The 22142-nt window shown below is 45.4% G+C and overlaps 1 protein-coding gene across 3 annotated transcripts in view; it reads right to left on the reverse strand.

Annotated features, from left to right (window-relative positions):
- The window catches only part of LOC116948092 (brother of CDO-like), an 87242-nt gene that overhangs the window by 41490 nt on the left and 23610 nt on the right, over positions 1 to 22142 (reverse strand). The window contains exon 1 of one of the 3 annotated variants that reach the window (XM_076071234.1): positions 5106 to 6113. The exons of the other annotated variants lie outside the window; for them this stretch is intronic. Within the exon in view, the coding sequence (XP_075927349.1) occupies positions 5106 to 5364 (259 nt within the window). The 5' untranslated portion in view covers positions 5365 to 6113. Of the gene's footprint in view, positions 1 to 5105; positions 6114 to 22142 lie in introns of those variants that run through there. 3 annotated transcript variants of the gene reach the window in all.

The following is a 22142-nucleotide window of genomic DNA, read 5'->3' on the forward strand; positions in this document are numbered from 1 at the left end:
GCAAAACTTTGAGCAATGATCATGTTCAGGAAGAGGGGAACTTTTTTATACTGTATATATATCACACCTACCTGTATGTACGACTGTAACACTTTCTGGATGGGGTGATCTACAAATGAACCCCAGTAACCTTGCTGATCTCGTCAAGCCCCATCAACCATCACGCAAACTTCGGTCACCCTCGCAGCGGCGCTTTTCAGATAACCATCAAACAAAGACGGCCTCACCGCATCGCGCGCTTTCAGATGCGCTTCTGCGGCCGTCTGGAACGCTCCTCCTTCCGATATTAGGAAGCCACTGGAGCTGTGTACTTTTAAATAATCTAGATTGAAAGCTAATTTCTTTAGAATTGCTTTTTACGTTTAGTTAGTTGCCCTTCCCCCGCACGTCCTATTAGCACGGTTGGCTACGTACGGTGTGAAAGAAGTTCAACACACACACACATATACATACCAAACAGTGGCACGGTGGTTGCCACAGTGCGATACGGAGCTGGCATCCCGAGATAGATTCCCAGCCGCGGCTAAAATAATCAGTGATATCTGAACCAGTCCTTGAACTCACCCCTAGTTTCAGCAACCCAAACTTGACCAAACATGGTCAAGTATGGTTAAACCACCTACAACCATCAGTGTGGGTGGGGAGGGAATTCGTCCCAGCAAAGGAATGACAAAGGGCTGTAAATTATTTTATAACGTACTGTATTGTGCTTACTGTGCAATGTGCTGTGCGATGTTGTGGCAGGTCTGTGTTGAATTATATCGAGTCAAAGCCCCAACATATCTCCCGGTTCATGTGAACAATGGCGTGGCACTCATCTCTAATGGCAGCCCCTGAGCCAGCGATGGAAATTCCACATTTCAATGCCAGGTGCCATCCTCTTCGCAGGACAATCACTGTTGACTCCCCACGGTAGTGGTGGCACACCAACCACGCAGTGCCACGTGGCAATGATGTTGAATAAAGTGGCCGTTTATGTAACATCGATGCCTGTTGATGTTGAGCTAACTGGAGTTCTATCTCAATTTTCCCTTCATATTTACCGAGGCTTTATAAAGCAACAACTGTACATATAAATGTACAAACATAACAATGAGTCACTGATATCTTGTACTTAGACTATATGGGCCAGGTGGGTCAGCGGTAGAGCAAGCGGCTCGCAATCGGAAGGTTGTGAGTTTAAGGTTGGGTCGTGGTTGACTGAGCCCATCATCCCTCTGGGGTTGATAAAAAAAGATAAGTACCACTTTGTGGGGATGTTAACAGTGGTTTTCTTATGGAGAGACTCGACCTCCACCCCCCTGCCATAGCAATGAGGAATTTCCACCACTGGCTCTGAGCACCAATGCCTCAATCAATGCTCCTTTGAGTAGCAGCAGCAGGGGATGGCTTTGAGAGTGCTACTCACCCCAAATACCGCATGTATGGTGACATTCAACTTGCATCATAATATTTCCTCATCGAGTCCTTTGACACGAAAGGATATGAATAGTATAGGTTTGATTCGCGAATGAGAGGAAACCTTAGTATCCGGAGAAAGCACACGCACACACAAGAGGGTAGCATTTAAAACATCTTTCGTATAACAATTTTGAATGATTAACACTGTGCATGCTACAAGATGACGTTCCCCCGTGTAGCCTTAATGGACTTTTGGGGCAAGTGTTGTTAGTGAGCACTTTTGAAGGCTGGCACGGCACACAACAGGGTGGTTGGCCAGCACCATACCCGGCCGCCTTTGTCTCCCACGTGGTGATGTTTACACACTGCACCGGGTGCTCATTTTTGAAGCCGAGTCGACCTAGGGGAGGCCCAGGACCAAGGCCAGATAATTGTCACTGATGTAGGTAGTGGTGAGTGGGAATCGAACTCGGCTCGCCAGGTTCATAGCGCAGCACGCCAACCACTGCGCCACGGGCATGATACACACACAGTCTCTAATAGAGTCCCAAGCAATGGATTGTTGGTGCATTTTTTTTTCAGCGCGCAAGGGGCTAATGGACTGTTAACGTGATCTTAATCCATCAGCCGATAACCCAGCCCACCACGCCCTTATCTAAACATAGGCAGGCGCCAAGAGCCACACAGCTCCCTTGAAAGGAAGGCACACACCCAGGATCAATGTGTTATCACACTCCTAATGCAATTGGCCTATGCTGGGTGCACAGTTAGACACATTATACTCCACAACGCATTAGTGCCATTAGAAGTGGGCTAATATAACAATGTGTATATATATACACAAAAGTCACTCGTATTTTTTTGTAATGCATTATTGTTTTCTTATGTTTTATTTTGTGTTTGATTTAATTATTTTCATTGTTGTTGTTCCCAAATGAGTAATGTAAGGCAAATCAATTTCTGTGTTGGGTTTTGTAATATAGTGTACAGTAAAATGCGTTTGGAATTTTATATGAAGAGATGTATCAAATATCACAACAAAGCTAACAAAAAGCTAACAACAAAAGCCAACCGTGAAAAAAAAACCCTTTGGAGAGTATTAGTTATCTTGCCAAAGCAGAAAACGTGCATAAACCATGTGCTTATGAGGATGATTTTACAAACAAGCTCGCATTGTCTGGTTTCGTTCATAATTAACTGGTCTTACACTTCCAAGGACTGCCTTGGTTCATTTCAAGGTCTGCTCGCCACAGCTGTGGGCTTACGACCACAATTACTGAAGGTCGTGTTGATGATTTTTTGCTCTGTAGCTGCTAACAATGAACGAGTCCATTAATCATCACAGCAAATGTTAACGTCCACCCCTCCCGATACCCATCTTGATTGAATGCGCCACTTTGAACCCAAAAGTGCCCAAGCGCTTCCGAAAGATTAGGATTGAGCTTCGGAGCGTCTTTGGCGACGTACTGTAATGCTTTAGGCTCGGGTTGGTGGACCAAAAAGAGATGATCGTGTTGTCTGAAACCCCGAGACTCGGGGAAACGAGCTGCCTGAAAGAGGCAGTACAGCAAAGAGGCTGGTCGTCGAATCATTTGGAATTTTCGTTTTATTTCATCCCCTGCTATATGTGGGGGGGATGCTCTAAATCTGTATTCATTCGGGAGGAATCCGATGAGCTATGAAGCTCTTTTTCACAGATGTCTAGTAAGGGCGGGTCGGAAGTTTACAACACAAAACCGCAGACTGTCTTCCTCCAGTGTAAATCAAATGCATGGGACAATCATATGCCTGGCACTGCGCTCCTGATAATGAGACTTTGGAATCACTGATGCTTTCCCAGTTGAAGCTATATTAGTACTACTGCATTCGAATAACATGTATCACACTGTGTAAAAACACTTTTCAATGACCTCTTAAATCAGTTCATAGTTTCTAAATGTCTCTAACTGATACTGGCAACGGTGTATCATTCATAACATTGTCTAACCTGTATTTCTCCTCTACAACTTCATTGAAATGCTTCGCTTTTTTTTCAACAATGAGGAATGCAAACAAATCAACTGCATATAAACATGAGATACTAAAACAACAGACCCATTAAAAGACCTGTGTCTACAAAAATAACCAAATCCCATGTGAACATAAAACAAGCACGCATTTCGATCAGCCACAATGCTTATAAAATGTTTCCTAAAACGCTGACTTCGGACAAACAATCCTGTTTCTGACGGAACAAGAGCATGTTTTTTTTTTGTTCTTCCCACGGATGAACGCACTTAAAATTCTTTGTTCACAACTTCAAATCTTCTGACATCCAGCGGCACATTCTAGTCGGTCGACAGATCAGATGCAGGTCACTTTTAAACTGCCTCTGCGTGCCCTCTCGCACGCCGTGTGAATTTCACCTCTACGCTTCTTCCTTCACATTGCTGAACCACGAAATTCACGCAAGCGCGCTCGCTCGCTCCAAAAAAACTTTAATCGCACACACAGTGGATCGTTTTTTTGCTATGAAAACCGCAAATCTGGCTTTGAACATTGTCCAAGTGACAGCAACATTAATAACGCTCTCTCTTCTGAGCTTCTGGTAGCTCGCTGGAGGTTCAGGGGGTCGAAGGTCGGATGGAAGAGGTCAGGGCAAATCCCAGCCCAATGTGTTTGCGATTAGAGAACGGCTGGAGTCTGTAGCATGACTGCATTTTTTTGCCCTCCCCCCGCCACTCCACCAAAGTTTTTCATCTCATAGTGATAGTTCCCAAACTCTGGCCACACTTTAATACGGCCGAATGATACTTTTTTTTTTTACAAAAAAATGTCAAGACTAAAAATACAAGCCAACGTCCGTGGTTGACGTGAACTGGCACCTATGTTGGCGAGCTTGCCCCGTCCCTTTTGAAATCGGATCCCGTACTTAGCGCGAGAGCCAAAACACGGCTTTTATTTGTACATTTTACTGGACGAAAAGTGATACCGAGAGCGTTTCAAAAACAGTCGTGTACGCTCTTTTATCGTGCAAGCGTAAGGGCTCACTTGTAGCGAGTTGCGGGAATTTTTTGTTTTTAAACGCCGCCTGCGTGTCTGCTCACAAGCACCCTTACAGGATCTCACTCGAATGCCCATTGTGCTCATTCACCTTTGAGCACCGATCGTTTATTGAAGCTGAGACTATAATTATGTGTGTGTGCGCTTACATAAATACGAACGTGTATGACATTTACATTTTCCCAATACGCAAAGGATATTTCATACATTTTCTATACATTAGCGTTGATACAATGCAACATTCACCGCACTTTGCGCGCGATTTGTAAGGTTTGTAAGCGTTCAATGCCAACATGACATTGTGTTGCTCAGTCATTTGTCAATCCACTGTTGGATGAAGCCCTCCCCACACCGTTTCTGTTGTGTGGGCTGTTTGGTTATACTTCACCACGTTACAAGCTGTGCCAATTGCATGCGGACAACACGCATGGCGCACGGCAGCGCAGACGCACGAAAGGCACGGTAAAACTTCAAATGAAATCAGGATCTTTCCGTGCAGCTATTTGCCTTTGATGTTTCACCGTATCTCGAACCTGCTAAGCTATGCACGGCTGCAACATCTTTTCGCATTGCCACACATCAAGTGGAGAGCGAGAGGGCGTGGGGGTGATTTTAAAATGTGTTTAATCCTTCATGTCCCCCTCCCAACTTGTGGTCCCCACCTGGGTGGAGCAGTGAGCCCAGTTGTCCACCCTCCACTGGGCCCTGGTCACGTCCAACTCGAGACTGCTGTTCGCGGATTTTCTGCTCCCCCACCACCGCCCCCCCCCCCTCTTCTCTTCGTTTGGCTTCTTTGTGTCGGGCTCGTGTTGAGTTGGAACAAAAATAATTTCGAAAAATGTTTCTTTTTTTTTTTTTAAAAACACGGCGGTGGTGAGCGGGTACGCCGCGGCTCGTGACAGCTCCGCGCTCCACACACATCGATGGTTCCCGCACCGTGGCCCAAAGCGGTGGCAAATCTCTGCCACGCCGTCGCGTGCAACGGGGGGAGAGCCCCGTTTGAGTTCGGGCCCACGGAGTCCCAAGCGACCGGGCGCCCCCGAGGCACCGGCAGAGCACGACCGGGGAGCGCTGCGCTGGCGCAGAGTGGGATGCGTCAGGCAGGGCGTGTGCACGCACGACACACGAGGCGATCGACTGCGCACAGCATTCCACCGAACTTTTGTATTCAATTATGTTTTTTTGAGAAATTGCTAATTGTTAATATGCGCAAATGTGTGCGGCTGTTTGTGGTCTCGTTTTTCCGGTTGCCTCAAAAAAACGGGGCATGCTTTTTCTAAATTACGCTAATAGGCACGCATTGTTTTTTTCCTGTTCGAGGTAGGAGGTTTGTAGTAATGAGTGGAGTTTAAAGCCTGCTGTTAACGAGCAACGAGGCCACAGAGGTCTACAAGACGACTCTTTGAATAACAGCTCTTAAAAGGTGACTAATGCAACGACTAATGAATCGCCGCTACTTTATTTTGGCAAGCTCGCAAAAAAAGCGGCAACAATGCTACCATATCTTGTCTGCTCTGATGAAAGACTGGCCTCTGCCATAGGAATGTGGAAATTTCACTGACACAGGGCCACCAACAAAGGTGAGCACTGTTACATGCTTATTTGAGAAGGGAGACTCTTAAATTGCACAGAAAGGCATTAACAACAACAGTATAATCTTAGCTCTTTCGGTAAAGTCACGTTGAAGGGAAACAATAAAATAACAAAATATATATAATATATAAATATATAAATATATATAAACAATAAAATAACAAAATATTTATTTTGTTATTTTAAATAACAAAATATATATTGTTATTTTATTGTTTCCCTTCAACGTGACTTTACTGAAAGAGCTAAGAATATGAATTACTGTAGTCACGAAAACTTTAAATCAAAAACAACAACAGTAGTCGTACCACCTTCAAAATCAAACTTGAAAGTTGAGTTTTCAAATGATTATTTTTTTAGTTTACGATACACTTTGCCGAAGGTTGTGCCTGCCTCTCATGGTGGTTTCACCCATTTGGCCCATGTGCTCGAAAACAAAGAGGCGAAGAAAGTGACCATAGGCTGGTCTGGAACGTTTTTTCTGTCCCTGATGAAAATTGCACCTGTCGATACTGAATCAATTTACACGCTCCGTCCTCCACGACGTGCGTGGCAGATTTATGTCTTTCAGAGGGGAAAGTAAAACTGAAATAACTCACGCAGGAGACCGACGCGGCTCTCCCCTTTTTGTGAGGTCAACTTGAGACACTGAGACTAGTGATACCGCTGTGAAAGGCCCTATTCACACCATGCGATATGAGCCGGATGCAATCGGCCCAAACTAAATGCTCATAACTGGTGTTTGTACAAACGACTTCAGTCTCGGTAACACCAAAAGCTACGAAAGCTGAACGAAGGCCGTCAAGGTCTCATGTTGTCGACTGAACGCTGCCACGGGGAAATCATAACGTCGACTCAACATTCGTCCATCAATATTGACGGGCGAATGTTGTGCACTCAATCTACTGCATTGTGACTTGCAGATGGCAGTGAGGCGGTGGCTGCCGAGCTGTCAGCTCTTTCCAGTCAACGTATCGTACAACATCATGCAAAACAAGAAGTGCCTGAAGAATTGCTTTGTGGTCATCTTGTCTTAAGTCATTATAAATGAATTGAGAAAATGTGACCAACCCCGAGGCAGCAGTGACAAGATCAATGCAATGCAGTTCTTTAGGAACTGGTGGTTTTGCATAATGCATAAGGCCGAGAGCTATTTGTACATCCACAGCACATTTTTTTTGATCATTGTAGAAACATCTTGTATCCGACTTGCACTAATTTGTTCTGTTGTGATAGATTTTACCATAATTTACAGATACAAATTTCCTTGACGTCAATTGTTTTTGTGCTTTTTGCGCATTCTGAGTGAAGTTTAACAAAACACGTGGTCTGCACTTTGTAACTTTCAAGATTTTTTCCTTAGTTCGGGCCCAATTTCTTGTTCGTAAAATACTTGTTTTGGTAAAAAAAAGAAGAAGATATATACACGAGATGAAAACAGGAAATGCCTTTTAAATCAGGAGATGGCTTAAAACTATTTCATGGCCAGTAACAAGCATTCAATAAATATGGTTCTGGCATGTTCATTGCCATAAAATTATTTGTTTGTTTGCTTTGAATCACGCGGGGATTTGTTTCACCCAATGAAGCTGATATTTAACATCTTGCATTTCTTCTTGCTTTCCTCCATTAGGAGCGTTGTAACATGGAATAAATTGACGGTAAAAAAAATTACCTGCTGGAAATACCTTGCTTTCTCAGCGGAGGCTTTAGCAAATTACAGTAGAGCAAAAAAAAGTCAAACTTGAGTCACTTTGACAAATCAACTTGAATGGTCTGGCCAGAACCTTTTCACAGGCTCCCATGCTTGCAACGCTCACAGGCGCTTAGCTGAAACGAGCATTGAGTTGAGGACATTCCCATTGGTGGTCCTGAACCAGTGGTGGAAATTGCACATTCCTGTGGTAGGGATCGAGACTACCCATATTTCAACCACTCTTCTGGGGCAGAGGGTGTAGAGGGAGATTGAGGTAAAACTATTCAACTGTTTATTTTATTTTAGTAAATAAAGCCCACTCAGCTAAAAAGCACTTTTTCATAAGCGACCTGGCTACCACAAACGAAAGGTCAACTTAGCGGCTTATCGTGTGGAAATGTAAAGTAGCCAGATACTCTGGAAGTGTGATGTTGATTAAAAATGTGGAGGGGAAAACCGGAGGACTCGGATAAAAATCCACGCGACCAATCGGAGAACATGCAAACTCCAGATATACAGCAGGCGTCAGGGTCGGGATGGAACCCATGACCTCCTGTATAGCCAGGCGAGGTAGTTAACATCTCGCCACCACAGAAGTATGTAGTGACATGAGACATGAGGGCGGCGGATGTGACGAGAGAAGAGACACAGAAGAGGAGTTAATAGAAAAAGAGAATTTGAGTGACTGTCCCCTTGCGAATAAATGGGATGTTTTTGGCTTAGAAGAACGAGAAGATGAATTTAGTTAATCAGTGAGCGTTTAAAAAGAAAACAACTGCTTTGAACGGATAAGTTAAATGCACGTTGCAACATTAGAATTAACCTGCCTGGCAAGATTGCAGTCCCACCTGCATTGAAACTTAAGCTGTTTACACACTGATGTCACGAATGCATTTCAGACTGGAATTTGTTGGGGGAGAAAGAGAAAAACACATCTTGTGTAGGAGTTTAGTTTAAAGAAGGAAAATAAAACGCCTTTTAGAACTTACTTTAAAGCGTACATTGCAAATGTTTAAATTGATCAGTTCAATCTGGTATGTGCTGACCCTTGTCAGTATTCAGTGTCCCCAATGAGGCGAGTTCAAATGTTATGCCACGCCGATATTCCCTACGAAGCTATTACTTTCACCTACTCTCAAACACTGCAGAAGATACCTTCCCATACACTTTGATGTCGTCTCCAGCCATCAATCACTACTTCCCTATTTTCTTCTCAGTAGAATCACTGGCCAACATGTCTCCCAGACAGTACTGTACCGATGCCTGTACGCCAAACTTCTTTCGCACAATACGTACCCAATCGTGATAATCGTAGGTACGGGGAAGAACTAAATTCGTTGTGGCGATGTTGGGGGGGGGGGGGAACTAACGGCAGATCATATTTCTTTGGTTCTTTCGGTAAAGCCACGTCGATCAAAAATAAAATTAAAATAAAAACAACCCACAACGTTTCGATCACAACACAAGCGGTCTTCATCAGGCGCTTGTGTTGTGATCGAAACGTCGTGGGTTTTTTGCTTTTCTTTTAAATTTTATTTTAATTTCATTTTTACATTCTATCTACGTGACTTTACCGAAAGAACCAAAGATTATGAATTCCTGCAGTCACGAAAGTTTCAAGTCAAAATTGAATGGGAGATCCTAATATTTGTATTCACAGGTGGTGGGATTTACTTCCGTTAACCTGCACGGTTATCCACAGGCAAATGCAAATAATGCAATAAATTTGCCGCCACTTCTGGGTCACTCGTCTGAGACAATAAGATGAAGTTAGCACTTCTGCTGGGTGACTGCTTCCCGGTCACGCCTAAATCCCACGGAATATTGCGGGTAACAGGAAGGATCCATCCGCAGACAATGGAACTTCACCCAATGGGAGATAATAGGGATACCAGATATTAGGGCGTTGGATAAAGAGGAATTTCACTGTGCGTACATCTCACGGGAGTGTTTGGTAGCGACAGCGGCGATAAAAAAAAATACGGCGCTCTCACCCTTCGCTACATACGTAGCCTCTTTAAAAAGTGTTTAGGCCGTTAATGCTTATTTATTTATTTGCACGGTCTATTTCGCTTGGTTACCACATGTGGTTTGTTATAATAGGACGGTGTTTTTGCCAGCGAAACACATGTGGCGTATTACAGTGCAACGCAGGCTGTCCGCAGCCTGTGGCGGAGAGAGAATCCTGGGCAACGTGCGTCCACCTCCATTGCCGTTTGGCCCCCTTTGCCAGCAAAAACCTCGCATTCCATGGGGCAGTGCAGATAACGCACACGCAAGGCACGTGGCACCAGCATGAAAATAAACACGTTACTTAAGGAACGCTGTTGTGAATTTATAATTGCGAACACGCATTTTGAGCAGAGCACGTATGCGGACGTACTCATGTAGAACTTCTTTCGCACCGTGCTTAGCCAACCACGCTAATCGGAGGTGCCTCAAGTTTCCGTGAAAAGCTAAACCGCGTACGCGCATCCATGAACGCAATACACGTTCACACACCAAGGCAAAGGTGTACGTACACAATCTAGCCTGACAGGCTAGCGGGGTCAGTGCTCTGAGCGAGCACCCATTAAGGTCAAGCAAAGCACACAAGGGGCTAGCGTGGTCAGCGTGAGGCCTGGCCACTTTTCTCATCCCAGTGCTAATGTTGACCACGCCACACCAGACATTAGTTGAGGGGGTTGAGTCTACCGCTGTAACCTGTGCCCAAACGTGACTTGTTCCTCTGGCCTTGATCTTCAGTTTGGAGCACGCTGTGATGTGTTATTGGTCCAGCTCGATGTCACTCGCTCTCGAGGCCACAGCATTGACGGACATAAGAATACGTCATAACGACACAGTACAGGAATCCAGCCCAAGTTGTGGCACAGTGCATCAACTAACTGTGCCGCCATTGGCCCACAACACAAACACAACCATATACAGTGAGTGTTCGAGATACATGCATGCCAGTTTAAGTCGACTTACAGACGAATGAGCAATACAATGCAACAAACACCCCCGTTAACAGGAACCCTACTCACACAAAGCACGTTGGGCTGCATAATTTTAAAACCGTCTTTAATGTGATCAGATAACAAGAGGGCCTTCATCACTCACAGCCTGCTACTGATGGAAATGAATACCCGTGTGGGTCCACACATGTGCCTGTGTTGGGGACACACAACTCACAACACATTCAAAAACAAGCGGGCCGCTGTTGCGCTCGTCAGACGAGGCGGGCCCCCGATGCAATATGGCGCCAAGTGCAGAAGGGAAATTTGGAAATGTGCATAGCCTCTTCGTAGCCAGGGAGACTCCTGAGCACAGAAACCTGACCTCTTAGGCAGCCAAACCCAGGAGACAAAGGGAGCCCAGCTACATCCTTCCTACTCCATAACCTGCCCTCCCCTCTCGAACACAGTGCCCCCCTCTCCATCCCTTCCCGACTAGGCCAGAACAGCCCTCAGGGCCAGCCGTGTCCACTCTTGAGATCGTGTGAAAAGGGAGCGAGCCAGATGCAGGACGTAATAACAACGCGCGCACACTCGCGCGTAGATAGTCGCTCACGTACGTCCACGCACGAGCACGTGTACACACACGAAAAGACAAAGATCAGCCGTGTAGCCTTAACAGACTGTTGGGGCAAGTGCTGTTAGCGAGCACCTATAAAGGCCGGAACGGTACACGAGGGGGTGGGTGGCCAGCACCACGCGCGGCCGCCTTTGTCTCCCCAATGGCGATGTTTACTACACACCACACCAGGTACTCATTTGAGGCTGAGTCGACCTCAGGGAGGCCCAGGACCGGTTAAGATAATCGTCACCGGTGTTGGCCATGAGCAGGAGTAGAACTCGGGACGCCGGGTTTGTAGTGCAGCGCGCAAACCACTGCACTACACACGCACACAAACCTGCACGTAAGAAACGTGTTAACAGACACTCACGCCCGCACACACAAGCGCATGTATAAAAAAGCGAACAAACAAGTGTGCGCACACACACACACACACAGATGCCCGGCAACCCCTTTGGGGAAAATGATAACAAAGAAATAGTGCGGAGCGGTCGCCGCACGTGCAGCTCTATTGATATAATGCGGACGTTTTAATGCTGCAACATCTGTCAATGACGAGGCCCCCGTGAAAGGGGGCAAATGGTTCAACGTCACTGCTCGTAGAAGTGCCTCTGCTCTAGAGCTCCTTCTGGAGGGTAAATTTGGCCTACTCTTCCAGCCTGGCCAGAAGTCTAGGAAGAGGTGAGAGAGTAACCCCCCTCCCCCCGCACTTTGCCCTAGCACACGCAACATGTCGAATTACTAAACTGTGGTGCACCCATTTGTAATGCTGGCCTGGGCAGAGGTGGGGTGGATTCAGGAAACTTGCACCGTTTATTCGACTGCCGCGGCGGGAGATGGAACCGGCGAACCTCTGCATCGCAACTCCGGTCCTCTAAACCATCTCGCCGCAGCAGCATCCCTTCCTGACGTGCGGTGGGATATAATAATAATAATTATTATTATTATTTTTGTTAAGTCATGAGGACGCCTCCCAATGTCCAAATCGTGCGGCCGCCAGCGAGAGCCCGACGCCCTCGTCTCTGTTCATTGCGAGGCGACGCGGACGATCCCGGAGAGCTGCGTGCACACTTCCCTCCTCGGTTTCCTGCGATCGCTTGCCAGGAAAATAATGGGGGGGGGGGGGGGGGTAACGTTTTACCCCGCATTTTCCCTAAAAGCCAGACATCCTGTGTTGCTTAAAAGATCTTGCGCTCGTACGTACCCAGCGCGGACGCGCTCCACCCGATCAATCATGGCCCCCTGCGTTCCGCAGGCTCGCCGGGAGAGAGAGAGAGTCTGGGGGACCCAGCAATGAGCCTCGCGGTACTTACTCAGGAAGAGAGCACGCGCGCACACGCGCGCCAACTCAAACTGTGGTGGCGGGGGGAAAAAAAAGGGTCAATTTATTTTGGGTTTTCCGCAGTGATGTGTTAGTAGCAGCCGTGGGGCCATTTGGTACGGTGCCTGATATGCCATCGTGCAGGATGGATTGCATTAACCTGCTAACATTTTGCTAAGCCGTCTCTGTAGACGAGCCCAAGCGAAATTTTCTCCGGCGCAAACGCTGCCAATATCATCTCCAACACTCAAATGTTTCAAACACCAGTTGTTAACGGAAGGTTCGTGGAATTTCATGGGAATATCTCCAGGGTATGTGCAGATGCATTGGACTCTTTTCAATAATCATACACACACACATGCTACAAGCATTGTACATGGTGCAGTTGTTCAAGTGATAACGCAACACTAGTGTTTGTACAAGACTTATAAGAGAAATCTGTTTTATTCAAGTACTGGAATAGCACAGCATATGAATTCTACATAGTGGTGATAAAATTGACGCACTGCCTGAATTAAAGTGCAGTACAGGGGATCTCCCCTTTTCCACACTGATGTGTGGGAGGAACTTCACAGATCATATTATCCAAAGGTTGCTTGCCTTATTTACTCCACATATCTGTGAAAAATGTGCCAGTAAAAAGGAACCATTCAAACACTGTGGAAAGATGCGGATAATGGGATAAATGCTTACTCAACTCATCTTGTCCAGGAAGAATATACAACATATTGCAGTGATGTATAATCATGTCACAGCAATGCTACTGACTACTATACTTTAAGGGTGCCATTCCCACCCTAAAAGGCACTCACACACACATACACCACACATACAGATCATTCAGACACTTCCCAAGAATTGCGTGATTGTGTGAAGCAGAAGGCAGGCATTCGAGTGGATCCCTATCTTTTGAAGTGAATGAGCGTGAATCCTGATCCAGAGAGGCAGCCTATTGCCTTCCTGGAGAGACTACCATAGGTGGCACCAATGGAGGGTGAAGTGGGGATTGCAGAAGGGTGGAGAGCCACTCGACTTTAATCAGCTCTTGGCAGCATCACACAAGCCAGAGGATGTTTGAAAAGGGACGCGGCGTTACCATGGGCACGCTACGCCCCAGGCCTCTCCCCTCCTCCTCCGCACCCCAACCCCAGGGCCAACGCCTGGCGGTCTCATCCCAACATGCATCGCAGAAACTGCGGGGCTTGGTTCGCGATGCGCTCTACGCTTTGCGATGCACTCTGCGATTTGCGATGCGCAAGTGCGGTTCGCGATGCGCTTTACGGTTCGCGTTGTGTGTCCTGCGGTTCGCGATGCGCCCTATTGTTCACTATGCTCTACTGATTGCTCAGCGTTTCCACAATCGCATTCTGGGCTTCACCGTAGTGGATTAAATAAGATGAGGTCATGGGACCGCGAGGATCAGCAGACTTCGCCCCGAGCATCAAGCAGGGTGGCACAATGTGGTGACAGAGACAAGGGTCGAATGGAATGGCACAGTCAGCACCAAGGGTGCCGGCCTCTGTCTCACGGTTGAGCTGACAGGTGGCACTGCAAACACTTTTGTTGAAACTATCACTGCCGCCTCGTCGCTTAGAATATCCAACGTAGGTTTCTGAGCTTGGTAAATAGCACTTGTTATCATTGCAAACGAGCCTATAATTCACCACTGTCTTGAGGCTGCAACAAAAGTGCTCAGTTGTAATAATGAATATTTGGAATGGGAGAGGTCATCAGAACAATGTTTTACATTCCATGGCTTAACGGTGGCACTGTGGTTAGAACACTCAACTCACTATTGGGCAGTTGCAAGTTCAAATCCTGGTTAAAGCTGAACATTACGCATCTTCCCTCAGAGGTTGATTTAAAAAAAATGAGTGCCGAGTTGTACAACTTTAAGTGTTACATAACAGCATAGTGACCTTTACACTATTCCATGTACCGTACGTACTATAACGCTACGGTGATTATTAGTCCCTGAAAAGTAATATTATGAAATGCAATATGTTTGCAGAATACCGACTATAAATATGGTGCTCAAAACGAGACCTTACATCATTTGCCAGAGGCTTACTGATGCCATCTGATTTCTATAATTGACTTCTAGTCTTCCAGCGAGCTAATATTGACTCAACTAAAGGATTAGGACACTTACTGGACACCATCCAATTCTCAATACCCTTGAAGCTTTACTGTATGCTTTTCTGGCAGGCAAGCCTATACTTGTGAGACCCGTGAGCTCTTTAAAGCAAATCACCACCAAATACACTTAACGAGCTGCGATACAAAGATTTGGAGACAAGCAATATGCCGCAATGCATCAGCTGGAGGAAGTGTTCGCTTGGACAGGAGTGGATGCAACTCACCGCGGGTGGGTGAAAGATACGATGGTAGTTCACCCGTGGGAAGCGATTTGCTGCTTGTGCAAGCATTTTTTATGTGGAATTCCTTGAAGGAGAAGACAAAAAATCACGCCACATCCGGCCAGCAATACTGCAACGGGATTGGTGGAGCGCACAAAGATGGAGGTGTAATGTGTGCGAGTCAGCCACCTGCATGAAAACGAGGTGCATGTAGCAAGCAGTGGAGCAAGTGGCTTCCATAACTACGTGTACGGAGTTTATAGGTTAGATATCCTTGCAGGTGTGTGAGTTTTCGCCGGTAATTTAAAACGGCTATTTGTCAAACATCCCAAGCAGGGCTCTCCTTGACATTTAATTCAACTTACATTGACAATATTCGGAAGGTAAAAAGAAAAGTTGTCCATGCTCAAATCAGTATATATATTTCACAAACCTGGACCAGTGGTGAAAATTATCACATTCTGGTGGTGGGGACTAAGTTATCCATAGGGCAACCACTGCTTACTCTCCAGCAAGGTGGTACTTATTTTAATTGAACCACCAGGAAAGGCTGATAGGCTGAAATGACCATCCACCAGTTTTTGAATTCATCACGATATATCTGTGTGTTGCGTACCTGACCGAGGAATGGTGTAGGGGAAATAAACGTGCTGTCAACTTTCCAGCAATAAGCTCCTCTCCCCAAAGACCAAAGCCTACCTCCCTCCTCTCCCACCGTTTACCCCTTGGCACTCTCGCATTCATAATCTCTGGACACGCCACTGCATGATAAAAGTGGCTCGGTGCTTAATTAAATTGTTTCCATGTTAGTTTCTCGAACGAAAACGGGCCAAGCACAAACATGCGCACACACACACACAGACACAAAGCTCAGTGCACGAAGTCAAACTTTTTAACCTCTTCATACGCGAACTATTTAATGGAAAGAAAGAATCCCCAGCGCAAATATGGCATGTGCTTTTGGCAAGAATATAGGCAAAACCATTAGACTTGGTGCCACTTATGAGAAGTGTTTATGTGCAGAGGAATTCGCAGGAAGCTTGAAATACACGGGATTCCACAATTTTATCTGCAAGATTCGCTTCGGGTCAATAGCCTAGCGGAAAATGCGACATACTTTCGGTTATCAAATATAAGATCGCTTAATTTGCTTGGTAAACTTGACGGCAATGCTTCTGCTGCGAGTGGCTATGAAAATAATTAGTTCTCGATTCTAAGTTACTGCGCCACTCGGAGTTAACTTAGGCAATTGGTCAAGGATTTTCTTGGAGCCCGATGGCTCTTTTTTTTGTACTGGACCTCACATTCTTTTCAACAAATAACAACTCTGCTACAATTGGTCCGTGAGCCGCAGGCCGTTATAAGGACTCGTAAATTTACATCTAGATTTTGCTCTACAAGATAAGCTTGTTTGTGATTTTTTTTGTTCCCATAGATTTTATATTAACACTCCCCCCCCCCCACCATAAAATGTTAATGGTGAAGGAAATAGAATACAGAAAATAAAAAATAATGAGTGATGTGACTCACGTGTTGCATCGCTTCCGTTTTAACAGCGGGACCCATATCACGGACCCTATAGCGGGACCCATATCACGGACCCTATAGCGGGACCCATATCACGGACCCTATAGCGGGACCCATATCACGGACCCTATAGCGGGACCCATATCACGGACCCTATAGTGGGACCCATATCACGAACCCTATAGCGGGACCCTTATCACAGGCCCAATTATCCTCGGGGTTATCTGTAAAGTGATTCAAATTGTTCCCGAACAAAAAAAAATCGAGGTAAATAGGAGGCGTGGATAAGAGGAGTTCCGTGTCGTGCTATATTATTTACGTTTTCGATTTCAGATTGAGAGGTTTATTATTGCTAAATATGATACATTTTGAAATACTCCAAATATAAAGTATATATTTGATGCTAAGGATAACTATTTATCCTTTGGTCAATTGAATGCTAGGTGAAAGCATATACACACCGTGTCGGTTATTGTGGCTTGGCTGACCATACTTCACCATACTGGTCAATGGGGGTTTGCGAATGGGAAGTAACACAGTAACGATCGTGTGATCAAATTTCTGACTGACATGAAGCATGTAAAGAGGCGAAAGAATGACCCATTCATGTAAAATTGCAATTAAACAAATGTGAGACAAAAACCATGAATTTAAAGTTCATCCTCATCACCTATCAAACTGTCCTAGAGGATAAGAATACCTGACCTGGTGGGACTAGTTCACACATTCAACTCACGAAAAATCCATCACCTCTTTAGGGTAAATCAATTAAGTACTACTTCATGGGGAGTTAAAAGCGAGTGGCTACCTTATAAAGAGAATGGCACTCACTACAGGAATGTGGAATTTCCATTGAGCACAGGAACACTTTAACATGTAGTCTAGCTATAGTACAAAACAGGGTGTTAAAGCGGATACTGTGGCTATTGCTACGGCTGGCTTTGGCGGTGTATAAACAGCTACCAGCAGAGAGCTGATTTTTATCTGGATCTACAGAGGGTGCTCTCTGGTTCATCGGATGGGGCCCTTTGAAAGGGCATTGGAAAAGATCCCAGCAGCGCCTTGCCCCGTAGCTGAACCCAGCTGAGTATTACGTCCAGAGCTGCTATAACTGGAAGTTATAAGCCTGTAGTGACGGCACATTGATATGTAGTCACGTGCATTATTAAATCAATGTTAGGACCAAACTCTGCAACTGTAATAAAACATTACATTAAATAATCATTGAGCAGACAATATATCGATATATGTGACAATAGCTCATTGTGCACTGTTGCAGAGCATTGTGGGTAATAAGTGTATATTGGTCTGGAAAGTTCACAGGCACAGAGATGACAAAATATTAAATTTGTATGTGGAGAGGTGAACAGAGCTCTGTTTAATTTGTTCGCGTAAGGGTTAACTTTGATTTTTTTTTATATTGAGGGCGAATTTTAGTCTCAAGTTAAGTTGTCTTCTGTCTCAACGTCCGTAACGCAGTCATGTTCGGTGGCACCTGAGCACACATTGGAAATTCCACATTTCCACGCACAGTACTAGTCTATCCACAGGAGCATTGTTGCGACTTCCGACAAAGTTCCATTGCAGACACGATGATGGGCTGTGTCAACCTTCGACAAGGATTTGAACTCACGCCCTTCAAACTCAGAGTTGAGTACGGTGCTCGGGAGGGGGGTCACCTGGCCAGATCATTTGAGTGGCGGCGAAATCCTTTTCCGAAATGAGCGACAGACCCAAACAAAAATTAATTAACTCGGAAAAGAGCAGACGTATAAATCAAAACGGTGGGTTTTTTTTCCCCACACTAACTTTTGTTTTGCTTGGTTTTTATCATTAAGCTGCTTTACCCCACACCCACCACACCTCCCGAAGCACCCGCTCAAGAAATTCCATTTCGATGATGAATCAATTCTCCCATCCATTATTGTCTGTGGAAACAAAACTCTGGCATTCGTCCAAGGAATACTACATTTACAACAACTTTAACTGGACCTTTCTTTACTTGTAAAACATTTCTAAAATAATTCAGTTTTTTTAAAATAACAACAACTTAAAAAAAAGTAGAGAGGGAGGAAAAAAAACTGTCCCATAAAACATACAGGTGAACCAGGATACGTAAACTTTCTGGACCAAAAGAAGTAATGTTTAACGTTGTTTAACAAAATACACGGACGACTGTGTATAACCAACACTGAACTGAACTCTATTCCGTGATGGGCAGCGGTGCACGAGCACAAATAACAATGCAACTCAACTGCATGTGTCAACAATACAGTTGCCTTAAAGGAAAAGTAAATAAAGTAGGTGACGTTTCAAGCAATAGAACATAAATTGAGGGACCAGATGAAATAGAGTGGATAACAAGGGTCGCAAACTGCACTTTACTCGATATGACCTGGTGATAATAATATTATAAACATGTTTCCAGAGGGAACAGTTTAAAATAGGCATAGGAATACTGTAATTAACTATTAGTCGATGAACAGTTGCCTATTCAGTGTGGTGTGTGCCGATGCACATCAGCAGATATCTTGATGGATGTGACAAGATACACATTTCAACACTCGGTGTGCAAAAATAAACGAAACGCGGCCATGCACAACGTGTGTTTGTGGCATTGTAGTCCACTGTAACGCAACACGACATGTGATTAGGGCCTATGTGCGAGGGGGTGCTTGTTATATTAGTATATTAGTATATTTAAATTTTTATTTAAAGCTTTCGTGACTGCAGGGATTCATATTCTTGGTTCTTTCTTCTACGTGACTTTACCGAAAGAACCAAGAATATTATAATTTCAATTGTTGATCTTCCCATTTCGGCAATCACCTTCAGAGGAATAATCAAAGATGGTAGCTTTCTTGAGCATAATATGCAATCTACTGCGTGACAGTCTGAATTGGCTTCGTTCACGATATCTTGCCATTATTTCCAGCAGCCACCTCACTGTGTCGAGGAAGATGTTGTTGTCTTTAAGCTGAGCCGCTTTGTGCACCTCCGATTAGCACGGTTTGCTATGTACGGTGCGAAAGAAGTTCAACATACATACATTCAGCCAATAGACTGACGGACTTAAATATACATTTTTATTTGTAGTATATGCGGAGACCCAAATTGAAGGTCTGGTTCTATTTTTGTTTACAAAGTTGTGCAGCTGCCTTTAATTTAAGTGCAAAAAGTTTGCAGATGTGATGGGCCACTTGTTTGATATTGCTCACACAATTAACGAGCAGGAGCCGGGGTCTCAAACGGGTGAGACTGGAACTCAAAACGGTGCATTTGGTTCTGGTTTTGCCTATTGCATGTGCACGTGTGTGTGTGTGTACGTGTACGTCTGGAAACACGCCTGATGATGCCGGTTGTAAATCACCAGCAAAACCTCGCACTCAACTCTCTAAATGGTGTGGTTTTGCTCTGCAACTAATTGGCACGTTCTGTTCACGTAACAAACCTTGCTGATTGGCTGTGACGGGTGGAGGTGTGTACGACGCATTGACGCGACCTAACGCAGAAAAACGTTATCATGAATGCATGCATGCATGTGTGCACAATGCACGCGTGCAGGCAATCTATAAACAGACACACAGACACGGAGCTCGTTACTAATCTAAGATAAGCCAAGAACGCAAAGCCACAGGGTTCAGTGCCGCAGGTGGAGAACAATGATTCCATCCACAAACCAGACACCGACGCCACGCTCGCTGCAGGAAAGAAAATATGGGGGCACGTTTTTGAACGAGATGGAATGAAATTCCATGGAATTGTGACAGAGACCATTTTTCTCCTTGGTGCATGCCGTCTTTCCACAGGCCATGTTAAGATTACGTATGGTTTACCGTACCGAGGCTGCTATGCCGTGGCCCTGGATAGAGTTGAAATTTATTGTTTACACAACTTTGTGATTGCTCTGCGAGTTAGGCTTAGCATTGTGGCTACGGCTAAGAATAGCATTTGAGTTAGACAGAAGACAAAAATTGGGATTATAGCTCAGGTTATGGATAGGGTTTAACTGAGGGTTATTCTAGGACTCGAGGTTAGAACTACCCTATGGACACGATATGCGGCTTGGGCTACGGTTTTAGCTGGGGCTAGATGTAGCCAAGTGAAACGTGACAACAGGTATAGGGGGCACGCTTTGCCACTTCAAATTCGTGCTCACAAATTCCCCAGTGTGCCTTATTTTCATTTTCCCTCGTGTTCATTGGTGTTATACACAAAAAAATACGTACTTTCGCTTTTAATGCTTTATCGCAATACTGTATCTGATGGTTCTGGGTCAGTGGTCGGTGTATTTTTTTGTTTTTCACAGCTCTGTGGCAAGCATTAAAGTCAAACTATTTTTACTTACAATTTTTTTTTACCAAGTAAGGCCCACCGAGCTATATAGCTACTTTCAGAAGCGACATGACCACAAATAATAGCGTAAAGAAGTTGCTTATCACGTGGAGAATTACAGCAGCTAAATACTGTTTCTAAATGTGGAGGGAAGAAACGGAGGACTCGGAGAAAAATCGACGAGACCACAAGGAGAATATGCAAACTCCAAATATACAGGCATTGTCAGGGTCGGGATCGAACCCATGGGCCCTTGTATACCAGGCGAGATGGTTAACATCTTACCATCTTGCTCAACTCCAGTCCTCGTGGCTCTCAACACTCCACCTTTTCACGTTCACCAAGCTTCAATATTCAAATAAAAATCAGGCCATTCCATGCCCCACGCGCTCAATGATTGTCAACAAGCCTCGCGTAGAGAGCGACGGTTCAAATAAAGATCGAGGTGTCGTGCATGCATGCGGCCATCCGGCCTGGGAGGGGTGTAAACACCTACATGATACTTGAACACAGAAGACTTGTGAATGTGAAGAAGCATTGTGAGGACAGCAGTTTGGGAAACCATTACCAAAAAAACTAATAGTGGCAGTGAGAACACAGGCCCATCATCTTCCATCGTCTCTCCTCTGTAAACATTCTATAACCGTTTTCTTTGCCTGTTAAAAGTGGTTCAGAATTCACGAATCTGTCCTTGGTACCAATTTCCCCCCCCCCCCCCCACCCCGTCAAAAAAGCGCCACGTCTTTGTAAAACCGAGCCATACGTGGCGAGATGTTCACAGAGGGCCAGCCTCCGCTCTTCAACACGAGCATGGCCGGCAGCGTGCCGCCGCTCAACGGTCCGCGTCGCAGCGCCACTCCGGCCGCCGCATGCTCGCATGCCAGCGCGGTGCAGGCGAGGGTAGGGTTTCACGCTCGGTGCTGGCACCTGCACGCGTTAACGCTCGGGTGCAAGTATACTCAGGCGCGGTTGCGAACATGCACGCGGCTCTCACGGTAATAATAATAATCGCTTGCATTTACCCAGCATAAGCCGCACAGCGTTCGAAGACTCTTTTTTTTTTAGGAGGGTCTTGCATTGGGATATTTGGCCAATGCCAATAACATGGTACGACTTTAACTACGGGTGGAAACTGGAAATCCAGGAAGATACTCATGCAGAACGGGGCGAAAAGGTAGAAACTCCGCACAAGGAAGGCATCCGAGTCGCAAATCGAACCCAGGTTCTTCTCGCTGTGAAGTGCAAGCTTAACCACTGCACGCCACCTTGCCGCCAAATAGAATAGGGTGCCGCAGGGAACGGCGCTCAG

This window comes from Petromyzon marinus, chromosome 32, assembly GCF_048934315.1.
Source record: "Petromyzon marinus isolate PM22_M1 ecotype Great Lakes invasive population chromosome 32, UKy_Petmar_22M1.pri1.0, whole genome shotgun sequence".
In the NCBI taxonomy this organism is placed as follows: Eukaryota; Metazoa; Chordata; class Hyperoartia; order Petromyzontiformes; family Petromyzontidae; genus Petromyzon; species Petromyzon marinus.